At 41.8% G+C, this 20,895-nt stretch overlaps 1 protein-coding gene across 2 annotated transcripts in view; it reads left to right on the top strand.

Moving 5' to 3' along the window:
• The window catches only part of LOC147663441 (tetratricopeptide repeat protein 39B-like), a 325,459-nt gene that overhangs the window by 166,883 nt on the left and 137,681 nt on the right, over positions 1–20,895 (top strand). For both annotated transcript variants that reach the window (XM_086950451.1, XM_086950452.1), the window contains exon 3: positions 11,529–11,660. In XM_086950451.1, the coding sequence (XP_086806577.1) occupies positions 11,529–11,660 (132 nt within the window). The remainder of the gene's footprint in view (positions 1–11,528; positions 11,661–20,895) is intronic.

The following is a 20,895-nucleotide window of genomic DNA, read 5'->3' as shown; positions in this document are numbered from 1 at the left end:
CTTTCAGACTTCCTCGCAGAAATCCGAAAGAAGAGGACAATCACAACACAAAGAAGAACGCGTGAAGTCCAAAGATGATCAACACGTTCCAAAAAATAAGAAAACTGAATTCTCCAAAAAGAAGGTAGCAAGTATTAAAACCAGACATGCTGAGGATCTTGAGGACACAACTCAAGAACGGGGAGTGGGCCCAGACAATGCTGGACAGCTCAGCAGAAGTTACCATAGCTCACAGGATCTTGAAGGATCATCTGGAGACAGTGGACCTGAATGAATGCATTCAGATGGAAACTGCCGATACCAGGGTTAGCATACTCCATAAGTTATATGAAGTAACAGTCCGGATAGAGGGGGACATAACTAGAAAAATTGAAAGCATTCTTTTGGGAAAAACTATCAAAGGGTTATGAAATCCTTCTGGCCGAAAAAGACTGGCCACCTGAATTTGTCAGGGATTGCCCACACGGCGAAAAAATCATTTTGCCAGCCTTTTCTAATCATATTCCTACTCCTAAAAATATACCTATGGCAGGAAATTGGCTGTAGCCCAGGCTCCAGCATTATATAAAAATAATGTGGGATGGGATGAGGACTCTCCTCACCATAAAATCCAGTTAAAAAATCAACCTACTGCTCAGAGGCAGTATCCAGTTAAGCAAGAAGCTAAAAAACAGGTCAGGGAAGTATTAGATCAACTTGAATACCAAGAGGTGATTGAAACATGCACCTCGTCAATGAACAATCCTTTGTTTCCTGTCTCCAAACCAGACAATACATATCATCTAGTTTTGGACTACAGACATTTAAACTCTTGTCACAAAACCTTTGCAGTACAAAATGCACACAGTGCAGCACTGATGAATTACATTGTGCGCAAGAAATATAAAACTACATTAGATATTTCAAACGGTTTCTTCTGTCAAAACATTACACCAGAAAGTAGGTTTTTGACCACTTTCTCAATGATGGGGACACAACAACAATTTTGTCGTCTCCCCCAGGGATTCAAGAACAGTCCTGGATTATTTTCAGCAAGAGTAACAGAGTTACTACAAATGTATGATGATAAGGCATTATCTTATGTTGATGACATCTATCTTACAGATGATGATTTGGACAGGCACTTGACCAGGGTGAACACCATAATACTTGGATTCGCCTGTGAAGGGTACAAATTCAATTTTAAGAAATCATGAATTGCCCACCTAAACGTCTTATTCTTAGGATACGAACTTTCAAGTGTAGGCAAGAGCCTGGCAGCAAACTTTTTAGAAAAATGTTCGCTGCTCCGACCTCCAAAAACGCGGAAAAACGTAGTCAATTCTAGGATTCCTAAACTTAGGAAGAACTTACATTTTGAATTACGCAGAAAGGGTTAAACCGCTCTACAAACTAATCAAACCTGATTTCAAACCAACTAATTAGACTCAAAAACACAGAAATTTTGCGTTCAGTGCAAACGGACATGTTGGCAACAACACATTTACAGATACGCGACGATATACGCAACCTTGTAATCCGAATCATCCCAGGAGATGCGGATTCACCTACCTAACCTTTAATGAAGGTGAAAATGTACCAATAGCTTAAAAAACACACTTGTACACACAAGCTGAAATGAAATTCACTTCAACAGAAAAAATTCTGACAGTGGTTCAAACAGCATTAGCAAAAGAGAGAGCACTCGCGCAGGGTAAACGCATAATGGTAGTTACTCCTGTACCTGCCTTCGAGCCAGTGACAAAAGCGAGCATTCCCAATGCAAAAGCTTTACATCCAAGGTGGATACAATGGGTTAACCCTCTTGCTGCAACAGACGTTGAATATGTTTTTGACCCCTACTTGAAAACTCAAGTATTTCTACAATACGAACACGAATGTCCTCTGCCCATTGAAATTCTACCTCTAGAACATTACGGCTGTATAATATATATAGAAGGATCAGCATAGCCTGCTATTGGAGGTAAACAAGCTTATAGTGCTGTGTGCGCGATTGTTAAAGGTCACTGGCACAATGGTAAATTCAGACCTATGGTCACAAAAACTCAATCACTAGGAGACTGTACAGCTCAGCGAGCTGAACTACAAGCATTCAAGATGGCGCTTGCAAATACCGATCGTGAATTCCCCACACCCATAGTGTGCGATTCGTATTACTGCGTCCAGTCTTACAATGAATACTTGCAGAACTGGGTTCAAAACGGTTTCAAAGACGCAAAAGGTGGCACAATCAAGCATGAACTGCTTTGGGAACAAGTAGTTCTATGACAAAGAACTACAAAAGACTCACGTGATCCATACACTGAGTCATCAGCGTGATGGCGTTCACTTTGCAGGGAATTCATTGGCTGATAAAGCCGCAAAGGCAGCTGTGCAAACGGCTTCCGTAGCTGCAATCACTCGTTCAAAAACAAAAATAGACCGCAAAATAATGCAAGCTGTCACTGCCTCAGTAAAAGACAGTGGTAAAACACTTCCAAAAGGCTTTCCACTCAAGTACTCATATATAACTGATGCAAATAATGTTCATTTTGCTCGAATCCCTGGAGTGAGGGATAGAGTAATCCCAAACATGGAACACAGATTAGGACTAATTTTAGCAGCACATGAAGGGCTTGCCTCTGCACACGCAGGTGTTTCCGCCACAGTTTCATTAATAAAACAGCAATACTGGTGGCCACGCATGAGGAAACTGACCAGAAACTATGTTTTGGAATGTGAAATATGCCAAAAAAGGAAAGTTTCAACAGTGAAACGCCCGGCGCAGACCCCCTTCTAATTTCAGATAAACCATTAGCTTGCGTTTACCTGGACCACTGCGGTCCCTTTCAGAGGGATGGTAACTATAAATATATCATGGTTGCAGTGGATTCCTGCTCAAGATTCAATTGGATGTGGCCTCCGCGCTCGGCTGACGCCCAAACTGTTATAAAAGATTTGCAAGTCTTTATCGGCACATATGCATTCGGCATGCTACATTCTGACCAGGGTCCTGCGTTTAGCTCTCGAGCTTACAAGGAGGCCATGACCAGTTTGGGCATTGCATTGCGGTATTCGAGTCCATTCCATCCTGAGGGAAATTTGGTTGTGGAGAGAAAAAAACGTGACATAAAGCAATCTATAACAGCTAGGGTTTTATGTTTGGGTGATGGGTGGGTCAAACATCTAATAAATGTCCAACGTAATCTTAATAACCTGCCAAGAAATTCACTGGGTGGAATCACTCCATATGAACTCCTTTCTGGTACTAGAATGTTGGTTGAAGACCTCGGTCGTCACACTTCAGTGGTGGAACAAAAACCATTTGATATCAAAGATCGTTTGGCTGTTTTGCAGGACTTAAATGAAACAAGAAGAAGTCTAAGCAACACCAGTGAAAAGCCAACAACCACTGAAGAAAAAACACCTGTCCCAGCAAGACCTATCTGGATTCCAAAGGTTGGGGATCTAGTCAGGGAGAAAATAGCAGACAAGAAGGAATTTGGGCCTTCTTACAGAAAACCAGTACCTGTACTAGCAATCCACGGATCAAGAACAGTGTTACTGTCGCCCCTGGCTGGAAGAAAGGAGAGCCGGTCTGTATCGATTGACCTGGTAAAACCACACCATGTGGCCGATAATAAGTAGTAGGCCCAGTGGGCTCCCAAGATGTAGCAGACGACCAAATCTTGCTACCATCCAAGAGGTTCAAACTGAAAGACTCATCACCTTTTAAGATTCTAAAGTGAGAAAAGAAGGACTATCCAACAAAGCCATGGAACTTGTGCCTCTTGAAACCCAAATAACAGTTTGTCAAGAAACTCCCATCTACAATGATGTAGCATTTGACTATACAAACATGTCAAGGGAACAAGCAACTACAGCGATGTAGGAGAATCCGAATGCAATACCGACTATTGACAGAACTGCCTCTGGCTATTTTATCAACTTTGATAACTTTTCTGAGGATCCCAGTGAACCTGAAACTACGCCAGCAAATAAAACCTTCAAGGAAAAATTAACGGAACTTGGTCAAGAGCTTGCTAAAACATATCTGGTTTCACCATGGGTTGAATTTGGATTGGGTTAGGTGTATTTTTTCTCCTGCTATGGCTCATTCTTGTTTTAAGTCTGGGAAATTTGATATATGGAAAACACATTAAAATGGACACAGCAAGTAAGAACATCAACTTGCTTCTAAAGCCACACAAATCCTCTCATCGTGAAAAACGAGACCTGTCATCAGTGAACATCACACCGGTTCCTCTACCAGGTGGAATAGCGTGAGATACAACTGATTATGACATTTATGGCCCAGTTGAGCTGCTAAAAATCCTACACCAATTTAAGGTTTCCTTGAGTGACTTCACTTCACCCAGCACAGTTTCTGATGAATGGGACTTTGAAACTGGTAATAACATGTTGGCAGACTTAGAAATGTCAACCAAATTTACAAAACATGAATACTTGGTTCATCAAATTATGAAGAAATGTTTTGTTTTAATCATTTTGGTCATCATTACTTGCAGAAATCTGCAAACCCTAGAAATGTTTTAACTTATAATCAATGGGAACATTGTCCAACACCTCCAAAAGGAAGTTCTATAACATTTATTGTAAAATTTCCATATTTCACAGGTTTTGATGTTACATACCCAGAGAGTTTTTACTTTAACAATTTTAATAAGACAGGCATGAAAAGTATGTTGACAAATAATAAACACATTTATTCTGGGCCTTTTGTACTCAATTGTCCACTTTAGGCTTTGACTTTTGGAATGACAACATTGAGACAAAATCTGTTTGGGGCACAAAGGACTGGCAGGTACACGGTTTAGAAGCATTGTTCAGAGCTTGCATCATCCCAGATCAAATTATGTTTTTAAATGACACTGTTCAACAGACGTCTTGACTTGGCATTGCTAAGATAAAAGATTTAAACAAACCTTCCATACCTAAACCCACACCTGATAGTAGTTTAACTTCAAGTGAGGAGGTAGACGTAAACTATATTTTACAACAGAACAGAACAAATCCTGAATAGAAAAAATGGTTAATCTGGCCCACAGACACGGATAACTGTCAAGATAGATTCCTGAACAAGACACAAGGGTTTACAGTAACTAGGCCAGATCCAAGATATATCCAAAGACAACATCCGGTGATAATAACAACTTATAGTGTAGGAAAATTATGCCTTGAGTGGCTGCAGAGATTGACACTTCCAGAAATAAAACAACACTTATCTTTGCTTAAAGATGGCGTTGATTTACGAGAATTCTTACTGGGACCTCGTAATCCACATCATAAACTTTTCATATTCGCCGGTATATACGCTGCATACAATGAAGCATGGAAAGTCACGCAAATTAAAACAGCTGAAAGAATATGAGAAATGGATCGTAATAATTTAGAGAAATTACTCTCTGTAGTTGACAATTGGTTAACAACTCTGTCGTCCAGAATATATTCTTTGGACAGCATTGTATCCTCTGCCATAGACATAATGGAACAGGGCTTGCTAATGTTACAACATGGCCAGTCTCAATTACGTTCTATAATGCTGCTAGGCTGGATGTTACAAAACCTTAGTTCTGGCTATGTGCCTTGGCGTTTAATCAACACTACGTCCTTGTTTACTGTGTTTAACCTTACAGATAAACAAATCTCGTTGGCACAGAGGGGAGCAGACAATACGGTGCAGAGCATAGAAAAACTGGAGAGATTACCTTTGACCGTTTCTGAGAAACCGTCAGTTGAATGGATAATACATGGCACCATCACAATACCAGTGATGACTTTCCAGTTTCAATATTGCTTAAAAAACAAACCAGCAGGCCTGTATGAAAGGTTGGGTAAAGAATACATTAAGTGTACCTGGGATTTACCATACACACACAAATGTTGGAGTGGGGGAAAGGAGGTATTTCTTAGTTATAAAAATTGTGAAGACTCACTAAGCGGTACATTGTTATGTCAAAGTATTAATTTACATGGAGCCTGCAAAGGTTCTTCCAATAACCTTTCTTGCCACCTGCAAGGTTCGCCCACAGCGGTGATCGATCCAATTTTCAGGCAGCTTTCCAATGGTAGCTACATTATGTTAAATGATCACAGCTGTTGTGGAATGAGACCAGGAATAGGCTATTTCGTTAATGTGTCAGCCAGGGAACTTGTTGTATGCAAGTATTGTTTCCTAAAACTAAGACAGATGGGGAGTCGCCGCTATGGCCTTCACTCAACATCTCTTCTATTCGAATTGATACTTTAAGCAGAATGAAAGCCATTCTACTGTATGCGTTATATTTTACAACCAGTTTTACGATTGTAGCAGTTAATTTCTTATGCTTGAGAAAGAAGAGTGTTCAATAAATACCTTTTATTGAAAATGCCCGTCCCTCTATTTCTCTGCACCTCTGGTGAAATGAAGCATGCACGATTGACTGAGTGAAATATCTATCTATTGTTTCCACGACTCTGAAGATCAGTTTTATCTTGGGGTAACAAAGTTGACATGTTAATGCAGTTGTCAGAAACTAATCCCTTCTTGTTTATTCGAGAAAGTTTCTAGTGACCTCTGAGCGAGCTGGCGTTCACAATTAAGTCTAGTATATTCGATAGAGACCTAGTCGACCTAAGTCCTACGTCTAATCTATAGGATATATTATTCCAATGCTCAGAGCCTATTGGGAATATAGGAACTGCACTACAATATAATCTTGATCTCGTTCCTAATAAAAACTTGACTTAATGAATCTTCCCAAACCATTGTGGATTTTCTCAGCCAGCGAGGTGACTCCATTATCTGCTTGGACCGCAAGGACTGAAGGCCTTTACAGATGGAGTGTTTGTGAATCACTGTATTAGCACCAACGAAGAAGCTTATTAAACAAATTGGTATTTGATTCAGGATTAACTAGAGTCAAAGGTAGAATATTGCTATAGTATCAGTGGGGAAATTGTTGTTTTGAAGCTTTTGTAAAAAGTGGAATGTATTTGTCAAAGTTAAAAAGTCAGAAGTTCTCAATGAAAGTATTTGTTTTTCCTTTGATTTTAAGAGGACATTGGTGATGTAAACACTGAAACACGCTTTTACAAAAAGCATCTCTTGAGTGAATTAATGGAGGTCAATAGAAGCACCCTATTATTCTTAAATAACTTGGGGCCCAGATGTACGACTATTTTTTGCAGTCGCAAACGGGAAATCATCCCATTTGCGACAGCAAAATAAGTCTGCCTTATTTACAAACCCTATTTTGAGAGTCAGTAACGTATTACTGACTCACAAAATAGGGTTTGCGACTCGTTATTAGGAAGGGGCGTGCCAAGGGTGAAGAACCAGGCCTTTAAGGGCCTAGTGGCACAGGGCACGCCTAAATTTCCGAGTTCACCTGCTTTGTTGCACAGAGACACGAGACACTCTGTTAAGCGTAGACAACTGGATTTATTAGCTGCAGCTATGCACAGTGATCCTAGAAGTACACCAATGGTATGTTCTCAGGAGACTGCCCCTTTACTCCGAGGCTCACAGTCTTTTATATTCTTTTACATCTGCATAAGAACACTCCCAATGCGCAAAATTTAAACCAATGAAAAGATATATTTTTTGGGAAAAACAAGACGTCACATGATCAAATTATCCACCCCCTAGGTCATGTTTATACTAACCCCACAGGTGATTCAATAATGGTGTCCCTGAGTTAATCAACAGTGATAGACATGTTTGTGTATTGCAGAAAAGGCTAATTTGCAAGGTAGGATAAGTCGGGAAGAAGGACAATGAAAACCAACAGATGGTTTGTAACAAGGATTAGTGAGTCGGGACAAGAATACTGAAGGCCAACAGACAGTTTATATAAGGATTAGTGAGTCGGACTGATTCCTGGAATTTCATAAATCTTTATTTCGGTAATTTTATCACCATAAAAGATACACAGAATACATTTCATAATTATTAAAACAATAAAACGTTAAAAACATCACAATCCATCCGGGTACATAAAAGTTTTCCAAAGATACAGATTTTCAGATTTTATGCTACAGTCAATCAATAATCAATGTCCAGCCTTAAGGCACTGACTTCTCAGAAACCACATTGCACCTAAATATTTAGCCACAGCAAAGACAATGTGATCAGTCAAATCTGTTTTCAGTACTCTAAACGCGGCCAAGCACAGATTATGTGGAGCTCTGATTCATTGGCCACTCTACAAGCCGGGCATAAACCAGTTGCTGATTCACTCCACTTACTAGTTAGAGCTCGTAGTGGAAGGGTCCCATGTCTCAATTGCAAGTAGAGCTTCCTGAGTAGAACAGGATATATTTTGTCCAAGGCTAATTCAAAACTGTAATTGTCCTTAATGCATAAAAATGACTCCGTAAGTGTCCCCAGGGTTTCCTGACGACAGAGTGCCGCTAGTTTACTGTTGTGGTAGACCTTTGCCAGTCTCTTTTTGGGAATTAGTGGGCATGCGGTTGAAGGATCAGACCAGAGTGTCGATAGGCCTAGACCCTCCAGCTCGGTTTTAATGAATTTAAGCCATTTAATTTTCCCAGCGTTAGGCATGGCTAAGACCTCCTGTAGACCCTGCCTATAGCTGATCAGTTCTGGGACTGCCCACAGCCTCCGCCAATAAACCAAGGGACGCAGTGCCAGTTCTTCACTTAGAGGTCGCAGCCCTAGATCTAACCTTAGTGTAACAAGGGGCGTGCTGGGCGGAAGTCGTACCACCTGCCTAATGAACTTGTTCTCCTCTCTCACCAGTTCTGGAGAAGCTACGTGACCCCATAGCTCACAACCATACATGGCGGCCCCCCTTGCCTGTGCCTTATAAATCTGGAGTGGTGGGCTGACGGGTTTAAAGGATGACCTGTTATTTCCCATGAGCCTCATAACCCCGCCCGAGTATTGGGCCAATTTAAGTAGTGCTTTCTGTTGGTGAGTGCACCAGGTCATATTCTCATTTAACACGACTCCAAGATACTCAAAGGTGCGCACCCTTTCAAGTCTGCTCTGGCCGTGGTAGGGGTAAATCGTAGTTTTGGTGGGGGATTAAAGACCATAAATTTGGTCTTTAGGGTGTTGATTTCTAGGCCGTGTTCCCCACAAAAATCCACAAAGCCATTTAGGACGCGCTGTATCCCCATTGGGGACTTTGAGAGCAGTAGGGTGTCGTCTGCCAACATAATCGCCGGCACCCTGCTGCCTACCAACTTGGGAATTAACTTCACCTCAAGGATAGAGGTGTTAGTTGATACGTGGCAGTACAAAGGGCAAGAGTTCTCTGTTCGTCACGTTGCCGGAGTGAGGGCAACACAAAATGGCGGTGCAACACAAAATGGAGTCGGAACCAAATTTCCTCAGACCCTCCTTTTGCCATTACGCAGGCAATATATAAACTTACGTTAATTTGAGTCTATCTGAGACCCCAGTGCCAATGGCTTGACCCATTACAAATGTTATGTTGAATCAGCTATACCCAATTGGAAAGTACTGACTTATAAGTCCCTAGTATATGGTACCCAGGGTACAATGGACATGTAAGACAGAATGTCCACGTAGGGCTGCAGCACTGTTTTTGCAAAACTGAGTGTGACAAATGAAAAAAGGTCTACCAGCCTGACACTGCAGACTGGAAGAGCAGTTTGTTCACTCCTGGTTTGACCTTGTCATTTAAACCAAAGGCAAAGCCACCCTTCCCTTAACATCATATGTAGGTCTCCTCTAAGGAAGATATCAAATTAATGGTGGCATTACATCCAACTTGATGCCCAAGTCAAGATTTATGTCACTTTTAAAGTTAATCAACTTTTAGAAAGTTGTGCCCCAGCTAGTCCAGTGGCCTCACAAAGGCCCTGGCACACAGAGAGCTTTCTGCTCACCTGGGGAGATGTGTGAACAACTTCCAGGATCAGGAACAAAGGCATTTGCTGAAGAGTGAGTTGTGACCTCCTCTCTCAGGAAGGCTGCAAGGTGTTTCAGCCCAATTGGAGAGCTTCAAAGGGGAAGCTGCATTTGAAGGCGTGCATGTGTCAACACTCCCGAACATGATGACTTTTGTTCCTGTAGAAAAGATGGAGACTGGGCCAGAAAGGGAAAACCCATCCCCAATCTGTTTTTATTGTGAGCATGTAGCCCTTAGGTAGCCACACCTCTGGGGTGAGCTACCAAGCTTCTCACAGCGAAGGAAGACTTCAGACATCTTCAGAGTGGCAAGAATATTGCACTCTAGGGTTGTGTAATGCCATACATTGCCGTAACATTTTCACCAAAGGGTAGGGGATCTACTAGCCCATTGGCTAGTGCCCACGTTGTCTCCTTTGTGCACTTTCTAGGGATATAATGGGCACCCCTGGCACCCTGACTTTCAGTACCCATTCGACCCATTCGACTTAGAGAGAGGACCGGCAGTGGAGTGTCCTGCTGCCTTTGAAGGTGCACTGTTGGAAGGACTGCACCTGCTGCACTTTGGGCTCATGAGATTGGACTTTGTCTGTGGTTCCTGGCTCAGGGAAAATTTGATTCCCAGCACCAGATCGAAGCAGTGTCTCCAAGGGTCAGTCAACTGGCCTCCTGAAATAGCACCATGGATATCCACGCGGAGGAAGCCCAAACCGACAAAGCAGCGCCACTCCTGAGGGATTGGCCTTCGCCAGATACTCAAATGGACAAATCCGAGATAGCCAAAAGTTGCACCCAAGTCTGTCAGGCACTGAAGTGCTATCAGAGAGCAGATCCATTGCCCAAGAGAGACACTAGCCCCCACCAAGGATATTCACTGTGACTGTGGTGTTGAGGGACCAGAAGCCCTGCCGCCACCGTCCTTCACTATCGCAGAGAGGACATTGTGAGACACCTAAGTGCCATGGTCAAAGTCGCCTCAAACCACCCTTGGACCGAGGAATCCACTACAATTCACACCCATTGACCGCACAGCTTCAGGAGCATCATTGGAAAAGGGCCAGGCGGGCAGGTAACTATCCAAAGAAACCCTGCTGGACTCCTAGACCTCTGCCCTGTCGGATTTTGTTGCCCAACCCAGGGTCGGAGTCACTGCGCTGACTGTTTCAAAGTATACAAAAGTTGGCAACGTTTTTATTGACCAATGTGTGTTTGTGGTTGGATTTAAAAGTATTTATTTCTTCTAAAGTTCATATCTCCTGAACCCTTTGGTGGATTATTATGATCAAGGACTCTAAAAATGTATAAAAATATACTCTGTTTTATAAATTGATGTCATGTCTCTTTCATGTTTTTTGACTTTCTTATTCCGTTTTTTGGTGTTGTAAAATGCTTTACACTAAGTTCCTTTGTCAAGCCTTGTTGCAAGAAGTCACTGCTACCCAGGGTTGAGCGTGAGGTTTACAAGTGAGCCTGACTAGAACCAATGCAGGCTTTGTGAGTTTATTCCACTTTAAGGCCACACAACCATATCCTATAATTCTCCCAAACCCTAACACTCACCCACTGTGATTGCACTAATCAAAACTAATATGACCGAACGTGTGGAACAGGATTGAAAGTTTTAACGTTTATTTTGCTTCTCCAGGGCTAAAGACAGCATGTACCACGCCCTTGGTTACAGCTCCATCATAGTTATGCAGGCATGCATGACGTTTGAACATCAGAACATCCAAATGGCAATCTGCACAATGAAGGAAGCACTGCATACATGCCAGCGGTAAGCCTGACTTCTGTTAGTTTTGATGGATTGCACTCCTTGCCACTGTCTCATGTGGTACTTCGATTTCTCATTTGGTTTTGTTCTGACTTATCCTGTTTGCGTAAGAGGCTCTTATCCTCTAATTTTCACAATTTTCACATTGACCGCTGATGTTTCCCATTAAAGGTTTACAACTTTAATTGGTACTATCACAGCTTACACATGGGGAAATGGAATAAGGGGGTAGGAGAATTCCTGTGAGGTCGCAGAGCTTCTAAGACAGAAGATAAGCGCATACCAAAGGTTTCTTTAAAATGCACTATGGTCGGCCTTTCTGATTTTTTTGCATTTGAACAAGAAGGCTAGAATTTTTCAGCGACCGGAAAGAATAAATGGGTTTGCTGATTATCTTCTATATAAAGTGCCTCTTTGGCTTAAAATCTTTCATATACTGTCTCGATTGTTTAGCAGTAATCTTTATTACTCTTAGTCCAAGTCTTCTTCATCACATTCCTCACTCTTTGAAGTATACCCTACACTGAAAGGCAGGTCATTTACAGATCAACACTAAAAATGTTAGTCCTTTTTTAGTGTTAACACTACTTCCCTCCTCTTACCCATAATACTGCCTCTTTCTCTGAAGCTGGTCTGTTTTTTTCACTCTCCGACATGGCAGTGGCAATTTTCTAGTCGCGCTATGGAGATTCAGGTAAGTTTAAATAATAAATAAATGTTTTGTAAATGATCAGGCTGTGATATAGCGGGCTGGATTGTTCCATGTTGGTAGCCCGCCTGGCTGCTATAGTAGCAGGCACAGTGTTACGGGTCTACACAGCAGGCCAAGTAAAGGCGGTGGGGAGCCAGTTCTCTTCTTCTGTCAGGCTGCGTCTGTGTACATGTGATGGGAATTTACTTAAGTCTTCAGGTGGAAAATGGAGGGCTGTAAGTGTGCAGAGAAAAGGAGGCACATTGAGACTGCGTCAGATTCAGGAGAGTTTATAGCCGTGTGACAAGATGAAGTGCAGCTGAACACCGACAAGGCTGTAGCTTCAGCTGTACAAAATCCAAATAGAATATTTGAGATGAGCCCAGTGTTTATGACAATGAAGCCGAACAGCAAATTAGTTCAAGGTACTCAACCGGAGGAGGTTATTAGTCATAAAAAAGATGCCTTACAAAGTGATGGACCCTAATAAATTATTTAATTATTTTACGCTAAGTAATTTGGATTTATTGTCTCCGTGATGGAGTAGAGGACAAGCTTTTAAAGAAATGGATTGAAATAGATCAGATGTATTTCCCAAGATCTTTCCATAGCAGATCTCCCTTGACAAACGTAAGCCCCCTCTTTCCACAGTCTGTCAGTGTGAACGCTCTTTTGACAATGATGTCATCTACACTGACTAGGGCGGACTCCCTGTCTTCAGACCCTGTATACACGGTGGAGGGAGCAGTAAAGAGGGGTCATGCAGCAGCTAACGTCACATTTCAGGCTGCAACCTATGCTGCATAGGCAGGGCAAACTCTACTAAAGGACGTCTAAGTCGTATATGAGTGTTTGAAAAAAGGAGAGGATTGAACAGACCTGCTTACATCCATAAAACGGACAGTTCCTGTCTGATTCAACCTTTCAGAGTTTGGTTCTAGCAGTTTTGGCATTTGGTGTCATCGCTTTAGGCAGAAGAAATATTTTCTTAAAACCTTAGAGCACTAAAGTGCGTGTTTCTCCATCTATCATTTAGTGGGCAAAAGTTTTTCGAACATGAATTATAGAAGTTGGTCAAAAGATCCGCTAAGGAGAAGGAGCTTTTACAACCTTTTAAACAACAAGCGCAAAATCAAATGGAATCTACTAGACAAATGAGTAAACCTAGTTATGGAGGGTATACGATAGAATTAAGGCAACTTCTTCCAAAGGTGAACTTTTAATCTACTTCTCCTCCAAAAGATGCTTCCAATGGAAAGACATTTATTCAGGGTATACAAATCGTCAAAAAAGAATGCAACAGTGGAGATCTCTCAAGCAAAAAGAGGAAAAGGTGTATGTTTAATCCTCTATGCATTAAGAAAACCATCAGGGTAGTAAGACAAATTCTAGACCTGATGGTGTAAATCGGTAGCTGACGTCAAAGGCTTTCTAGATTATATTATTACAGATTCCTATATCATCTTGAGATGATTTTCTAACATCTCTAGATTTACAAGACACCTTTTTCCAAATATGAATTCATCACTTTCTGCAGAAGTACCTTTGTTTTTCCCTTGGAGAAGATTTCAGTTTTTAGTTCTTCCATTTGTCTTTTCAGAATCTCTGAGGGTATTCGCAAAGGTATTGGCTCCATTTGTTGACTTTGTACATATGCCAGTAATACACATTTTCCCATATCTAAACTGGCTAATCTGTGCTAATGCATTTTTGAAAGCTCAGTATAAAATAAACAACCATGTTGAAATATTCAGAGCTCAAATATGTTTTCAATCTAAAGTAATCTCATTTACTGCCTGCACAAGATCGTCTTTCATAGGAGTTCGATTCCATAAGGCCCTGTGGAAGGCCTTGTCACTCTTAAAATCCTGCTACAGATGAGGTTAAGCAAGGATTTTGCTGCAGTTAAACAGTTTCTACTAGTGCAGAGATACATGTCAGGTATAACTGTATTAGTCCCTTGGCCAAGACTATCTGTAAAGCTGGTAGATCAGTACATGTTAGCCATTTGGAATCCAGCCAGCGAGTTATTAACATCCTTATTTCCTCTAACAGAGAATTTGAGGGGACAAATTACTTGGTGGTTGGGCAAGAATGACTTGACCAAGAGTGCTTTATTGTTGCTTAGTATCCAATAGTTATAACTAGGGATGTCAGTGCATTAAACTAGGAGGTGGTTTGGGAGATTAGAGTTTAGGAAAGATGGAACAGAGAATTTCCAGAGGAACAGTGACTTTCCTCCCATTATAAGGAACTATTGGCCATGTTTCTGGCTCTACAGAGATTCGTCCCTCTAATCTAGAGCAAGGCACTGTTAATCCAAAACAATCAGGTTGCCAAGGCTACATAAATTACCAGGGGAGAATATACAGTGCAGATATAACGGAGAAGGCTCAGCAGATTTCCATATTGGCAGGAAATCAGCTGTTGTTTTCTAAGGCATCTTGCCTGCCAGGGGAACAGAATTTAGTGAAAGATCAGTTTAGACATCAGTTGCCTTCATCTGCAGATCTGTAACTACATCCAATAGTTTTCGCGAACATAACCAAATCATGGGTCAAGCCTTGGATAGATATGTTCTCATTGCGCAAAAAAGCACTTTGCTTCCAAATTTCTGCTCGGTAACTCCATGTGTGCATGTGGCAGAGAGGATGGAAGGTAATGGGATGTTCCAACCTCTCTGAAGCACAGCTGTTAAGCGGAACAGTAAAATTCAGATTAAAATTGTGCATTTTAGTGAAATTGTCAATTTTTGCCTCACGGGTTCCAATACACTAACTTTGGCTGTTCTCAATTTTAGGACTACATTTCTGTCATGGGTATTTGTTCTATTGTTTTAAAAATGTTATTTGTAGCAAAGAAATTGAGTGAAATAATTGCTAGACTTGACTACGGCAACATCCTTTACCTGGGCTCCAACCAAGCCGTCACCAAACGCCTGCAACTTGCCCAGAATGCGGCTGCAAGACTGCTTTGCAACATCCCTAAAAAATCTAGTGTGTCTAAACATCTGATTGACCTTCATTGGCTCGGGATGGAAAACCGCATTAGGTTCAAAGCCCTGAGCTACATGTTCAAGATCAAATCTGGCACCGCACCAAAGTATTTACAATCTCTTGCAACCCCCTACTTTCCAGCTAGAGAACTGCGCTCCCAGACCTCGGCATTATTTTCAACCCCGAGATTCAAACTAGCAAGAATGGGAGGGAGATCATTCTCTGTACTAGGGCCCACTCTTTGGAACAAGCTCCCGCTTCACATTCGTAAGGAAGACAACTATGCCAGATTTAGAAAGAACCTGAAGACCTGGCTCTTCCAGAAATAAATCCTTTCATTTATCAATTTCCTCCTACTTTTGTCCAATTTGTCATCGGCGCCGGGAAACCCTTCTTGGGTAGCTGTGCGCCATACAAATATAATAAATAAATAAATAAATAAATAAATAGTTACACTGAACCAAGGAGACCTGACTATGTGTCACTTTCCAGTCTCAGTTCTCCTAGTAGGGGATACAATGACAACCTAGAACAACAAAATAGGAACACACTTCTATTCCCCTGTCACCTGACAGTCCTTTTTATTTTGCATCCCAGTTAATAGTATTCATACAGTGCAAGCACCTCATATCGTCTGCCCGGTACCCTTTTACTCAGAACCTTTAGAATATGGTGGTGCAGGAACAATTTTCTGAGTGCGGGTGCTACTATCAATGTTATATCACTCAAGCCATTGAGATTGTGAAAAGTAAAAAAATTACGCACAGAACAGGTGTGACAAATGAACCATGCGCATTCAGCAGGAGGGTGGTAAAGGTGTTGTATGTAGTTGATGGTGTAGCGCTCTGTCACAAATATGTTACTAAAGTATGGTGCGGTACTGCACTGCGATTTACAGAAAGAAAGCACATCTTCCATTGTAATGGCCATTACATTTGCAGAGATGTAGTTTTACTGAAAAAAACAATACAGCACACAAACAATAATGTGTGGGAATCGGGTGTCAGTAAATATTTATCATTTGAGCTTCACCAAGTTAAATGTCCTGATTTGGTTTGATCCTATTAAAAACTTTGGTTCCATCACATTTCACAATGACAAGAAAAGCGTGCTTCATTTGTGCTTTCCTAACTGATCATATATTTTGAAATGTCTGTACAGATAATTTACAGGTATTTAAATGCTGTGTGTTAAAAATTGACATCAAATAGCAACTCGATTTGCACCTCTTGTACCCCAGCAAGAATGTCACATAGTTGACTTTACAAAATCTTCCAACTTTGCTGTCATGGAAAGTTAACATCCGTCTCCATGTGAACTAAATAAGCAGCAGTTTGTCAGAAGACATTTCCAGACATTTTACCTCTGTTTTTGAAGACACAGCAAATGTGACAAGATAAAAACAAAATGTAAGCGCAACTTTGTAGCTCATTCACCTTCTGAATTCATGCATGGTTATTTTGGGGGTGCTGCTGTGCCCTCCCCCACAGCCCTACTTGCAACGCCTATGCACATCTTTCCTCTTCAATGTAACATTCACTTTTTCTGAGTAAGAATTTCTTGCTTGCCCTCCTGACTAATTCTACATTTTCTCCACTGTGCTCCTTCTCGAGGGACAAAATAATCTGATATTCTCACATCGTCTTGCCTTTGCTTCTAAGCGCCAGTCATTTAGAAAAACCATTCCTCATTGCTAACAATATCATTATTTGTCCCCTTTTCGTTACCCGAGGTGCCTTTGTTGGGCTTGGCCAAAAGCACTTTTTCATGTACAGAAGCATAGGTTCTCTCAAATCACCTAGTATCTCGGTGTTTCAGGTAGCCAGTCGTCTAAAAAGAAATCCGGTCATCTCCCTCCTCTTGTTTGCGTTTGTCATATGCTGAAGTTTGGGCCTCTTAATTTTCTGACTGGCCAACTCTCTAAGGTATTCAACTTGTGACTGTCACAAGTCTCTCTTGTATGTCCTTTACAGTGCTCCATTGTGGAGAAACTTGGGGGATTACATCAAGCAGGGAACTGTTCATGGTATGACATGTACATGAAAGGTACAATAATGATTAGCATGAAACTGACATATAACGAAATATAATAAAGCAATACAGTATTGCTAACAAAAAATTGAATGTAGAGGAAGCATGTATAAATAAGATGCAATTGTGTATCAATACATAACACACTTACAACATACATCTCTTCCCTTAACAAAATCCTTGAGGTCTCTTACCTTGTCTTGATCTACACCTCATAGGAACCAGAGAAGCTACAGTGGATTTAGCCCACATGACTACTTTTTGACAGGAATTATCATGGCCCACCATATTATCTTCACAGACGTGTGAGGAAATATCAGAGATAACATTGAAATCATACCACCCTTTTCTTTTTAAATGCGTTGCCTACCTCTTGTTTTTACAGGTATTTGCTCCTAATACGTGCTGCTAATCTTTCTTTGACACTCGCCTGCTCCTCAGCACCGCTACCCACCCTTCCTCCATTCCTCCCCGGTCCACTGCAGCAATTCTTGCTGATTTTGAGTAGAGGAAGGTTTGGTTAAGCTTGCGTCCACTTCTGTAGCAACAATCCCGGATGCCATCTTGGGAGTGGGATGGTCTAGTCTCCTTTCTCAGCCCAATGCCTCTGTCCATATAAATGGAGTATGGTGCCGTCGCGCAGGGGGCGCGCCAAAGGCAAGCCTGTTTGTGCCCCTCTGCGCCCAGCCCCGTCCCCCTGGCCGGCCGTCTCCATATTCTGCAGGGATCATTAGGTACTCTTGGGAGGCTCTATTGGCATTAAGACCCAGTGGTGAAGGTCTCCCTGACATCAGCCCTAACACCTCTCCCCCGACCAATCCCCATTTCTCTTGCCCTAAGCAGACCAGGTGCCCTGGTCCCATTCTTGCCAGCAGCTCAGTTAACACTTTGACACCTGACCCTCAAAATAGAAAAGGTTGTGACCCAACACTTGTAAACATCTTGTGTATGCTTAAACACAAGGTCCCTAGTAACCATCTTGTGAATGCAACTAAACACAAGGTCCCTAGTAAAACACTATCTGAAGTTCTCTGACCTTTTCCAACGGCAGCAAGTAGATGTTGCTTTTGTAACTGAAACATGGGCAGACTGTGGCCCTGGCCCAGAAATTGTCGCAGCAACACCCACCCCTCCCCAGTATATGCAGTCTATCAGTTAGACAGGCAACTAAAGAAGGGCGGGGTATGGCTGTCTTTTTTCGTACGTATTTTAAAACGACCTTCGAGCCACCAGCCACCTCTGGCTTTGAGGCCGTAACTTTCTCGATGAATCTTCCGGACTCGCAGCCATTTAAGGGAATGCTAATCTACTGCCCTCCAGGACCGAAAAGTGGTTTCCCTGAAGAGCTTAGCGTGACTCTTGAATCAAACACTCTTAATGCTAATTTCTCGGTGTTAGGTGATTTTAATTTTCACTTGAAAAATGAAACTAACCCAGACTCCTTAAAGTTGATTGATACAATAAATGCACTTGGGCTATCCTTAATCTTTAGAGTCCAACGCACAAGGCTGGACATTTGCTAAATGGGATTTTCTCAAACCATTCAGATATTAATTTACTACCATCTCTTCCTCTCACCTGGTCAGATCATTAGGCAGGCAACCGGCAAATAAAGACCAAGAGAAATGCCATATACAGAGATACAAATAAACAAACCCCCCGAAGAAGCCTGGCACAAGATACAGCTGGTCGAACTGAAAGACGCCCTTACCTCGGTACCCTGCCAATCGGCTGACAACCTGGACGGAGTGTTGAAAACCTTTTGCTCTGGTTAAACTTGGTGCTAGACACTGTAGCATCGGTCAAATGAAGAACCATAGCTAAAAAAGTCTCCCAGCTATGGTATAACGAAACCGTTAGGACATCAATGCAGGACTGCCGCAGGCAAGAACAGAAATGGAGAAAAAAATACGAGGTCGAGGAGAAAATTATCTACAAAAAAAACTAGCGGAACACAAAAACGTATCATAGCTGCAAAAACCTCCTACTAGTCTGAGCAGATAAAATTAGGTTGTAATGCTAACAAAACTCTTTTTCTAATTATAAAAAGATTGGTGGCTCCAGCCAGCCCAACACTGCAGTAATTAATCAAACAAGACAACAGTATGGGTTCAGGAAGAACCTAGAGCTCAGAATCTTTCCTGATAGTAGCCACTGAGGATATTCAAGAAAAGCTAAATAATGGGGGGGCAGCGGCTCTGATCTTGCTAGATCTCTCTGCGGCATTTGATACGGTCAACCATGATATTCTGGATGACCATCTGCAGAGCTTGAGGATTGAGGCTACTGCATTAGAGCTTCTTCAGTCCTTCCTGGCCAATAGACATCAAAGTGTGGCTTTGGGTAATTTCCCATCTAGGCCTTTCTCCCTGCCCCACGGAGTCCCTCGGGCTTGTCCCTGGGCCTAAAACTATTCAACCTTTATGTTACACCCTTTTCGACACTCATCAAAACTTCTGGCTTCTCCCTATCATCATACGCTGACAACACTCAAATTGTGGTTAACACTAACAAAATCCAAAATCAATTCAAGCTCTGCCTTTAGGATCTGCATGAGGAAGTGAGCAATTGGATGGACAATAGTTGTTGTAAACTGAAAGCCATAAAGACTGAGGTCATTATTTTTGGTAACAATCCCTCATTTTATAGGACGGCTTGGTGGCGGTCCAAGTTAGGCCCACTCCCTGAACCCACAAACAAAGTATTAATTCTCAGTTTTCTGTTAGATTATGAGTTAAAGCTCAAAGATCAAGTGAACAAAACTATTTCTGCCTCATTCTGTTAACTGAAGTTGGTAAGAAAGATTGAAACATTTCTACCTCATGAGCTTTTGAAAACTGTGATTATTGCTTTGGTACTCTCAAGGATTGACTACTGCAACAGTCCGTCTTAACCTGGCAGTAGGTCCCGTGAAGAGGCTTCAGACTCTGCAGAATGCAGCTGTATAGTTCCCTTTAAAATTCCTAAATATGAATCTGCTAAAAGACCCATCAGGAAATTCCACTGGCTACCAGTCTGACAACGCTGCAGCTTCAAGGCCCTCCGTTTGGCCTACAAATCACTGTATGGACTGCGACCATTTCAAGGAGAATCTCAAATGGTATGTCCCAGGGAGGACTCAACGTTCAAGTTCTGCCAAGAACCTGATTATTTACCAATTTAGGAGGACCACCTGGGGTGGAAAGAGCTTTTTCAGGACCATGGCAGTGCTCCTGAATAGCCCATCACTGACACTAAAAGCTGCTCCTCCTTACTCGCCTTCAGAAAAGCCTTGAAGACATGGCACTTACACAAGACTAGGAGGCACTCTACATCCATTCCTGACCCCTATAGCACCATGACGCCCTCGAGCATGAGTTTGCTCTTTACAAATTTACATTAATATCATATCATATGACCACAATTTGTCCTGTAATAGACCATTACCATCCAATCTATTAGCTATGGCGAGTCAAAATGCTGTTAATCCTTTAGACTAAAACATTACTTTGTGTAGATGGCATGCATTAGTGCATTATTC

The sequence above is a fragment of the Lissotriton vulgaris genome, unplaced genomic scaffold, assembly GCF_964263255.1.
Source record: "Lissotriton vulgaris unplaced genomic scaffold, aLisVul1.2 SCAFFOLD_2539, whole genome shotgun sequence".
Classification (NCBI taxonomy): domain Eukaryota; kingdom Metazoa; phylum Chordata; class Amphibia; order Caudata; family Salamandridae; genus Lissotriton; species Lissotriton vulgaris.
Note: the sequence above shows the minus strand (reverse complement) of the source record. Positions and strands in the feature narration are given on the sequence as shown.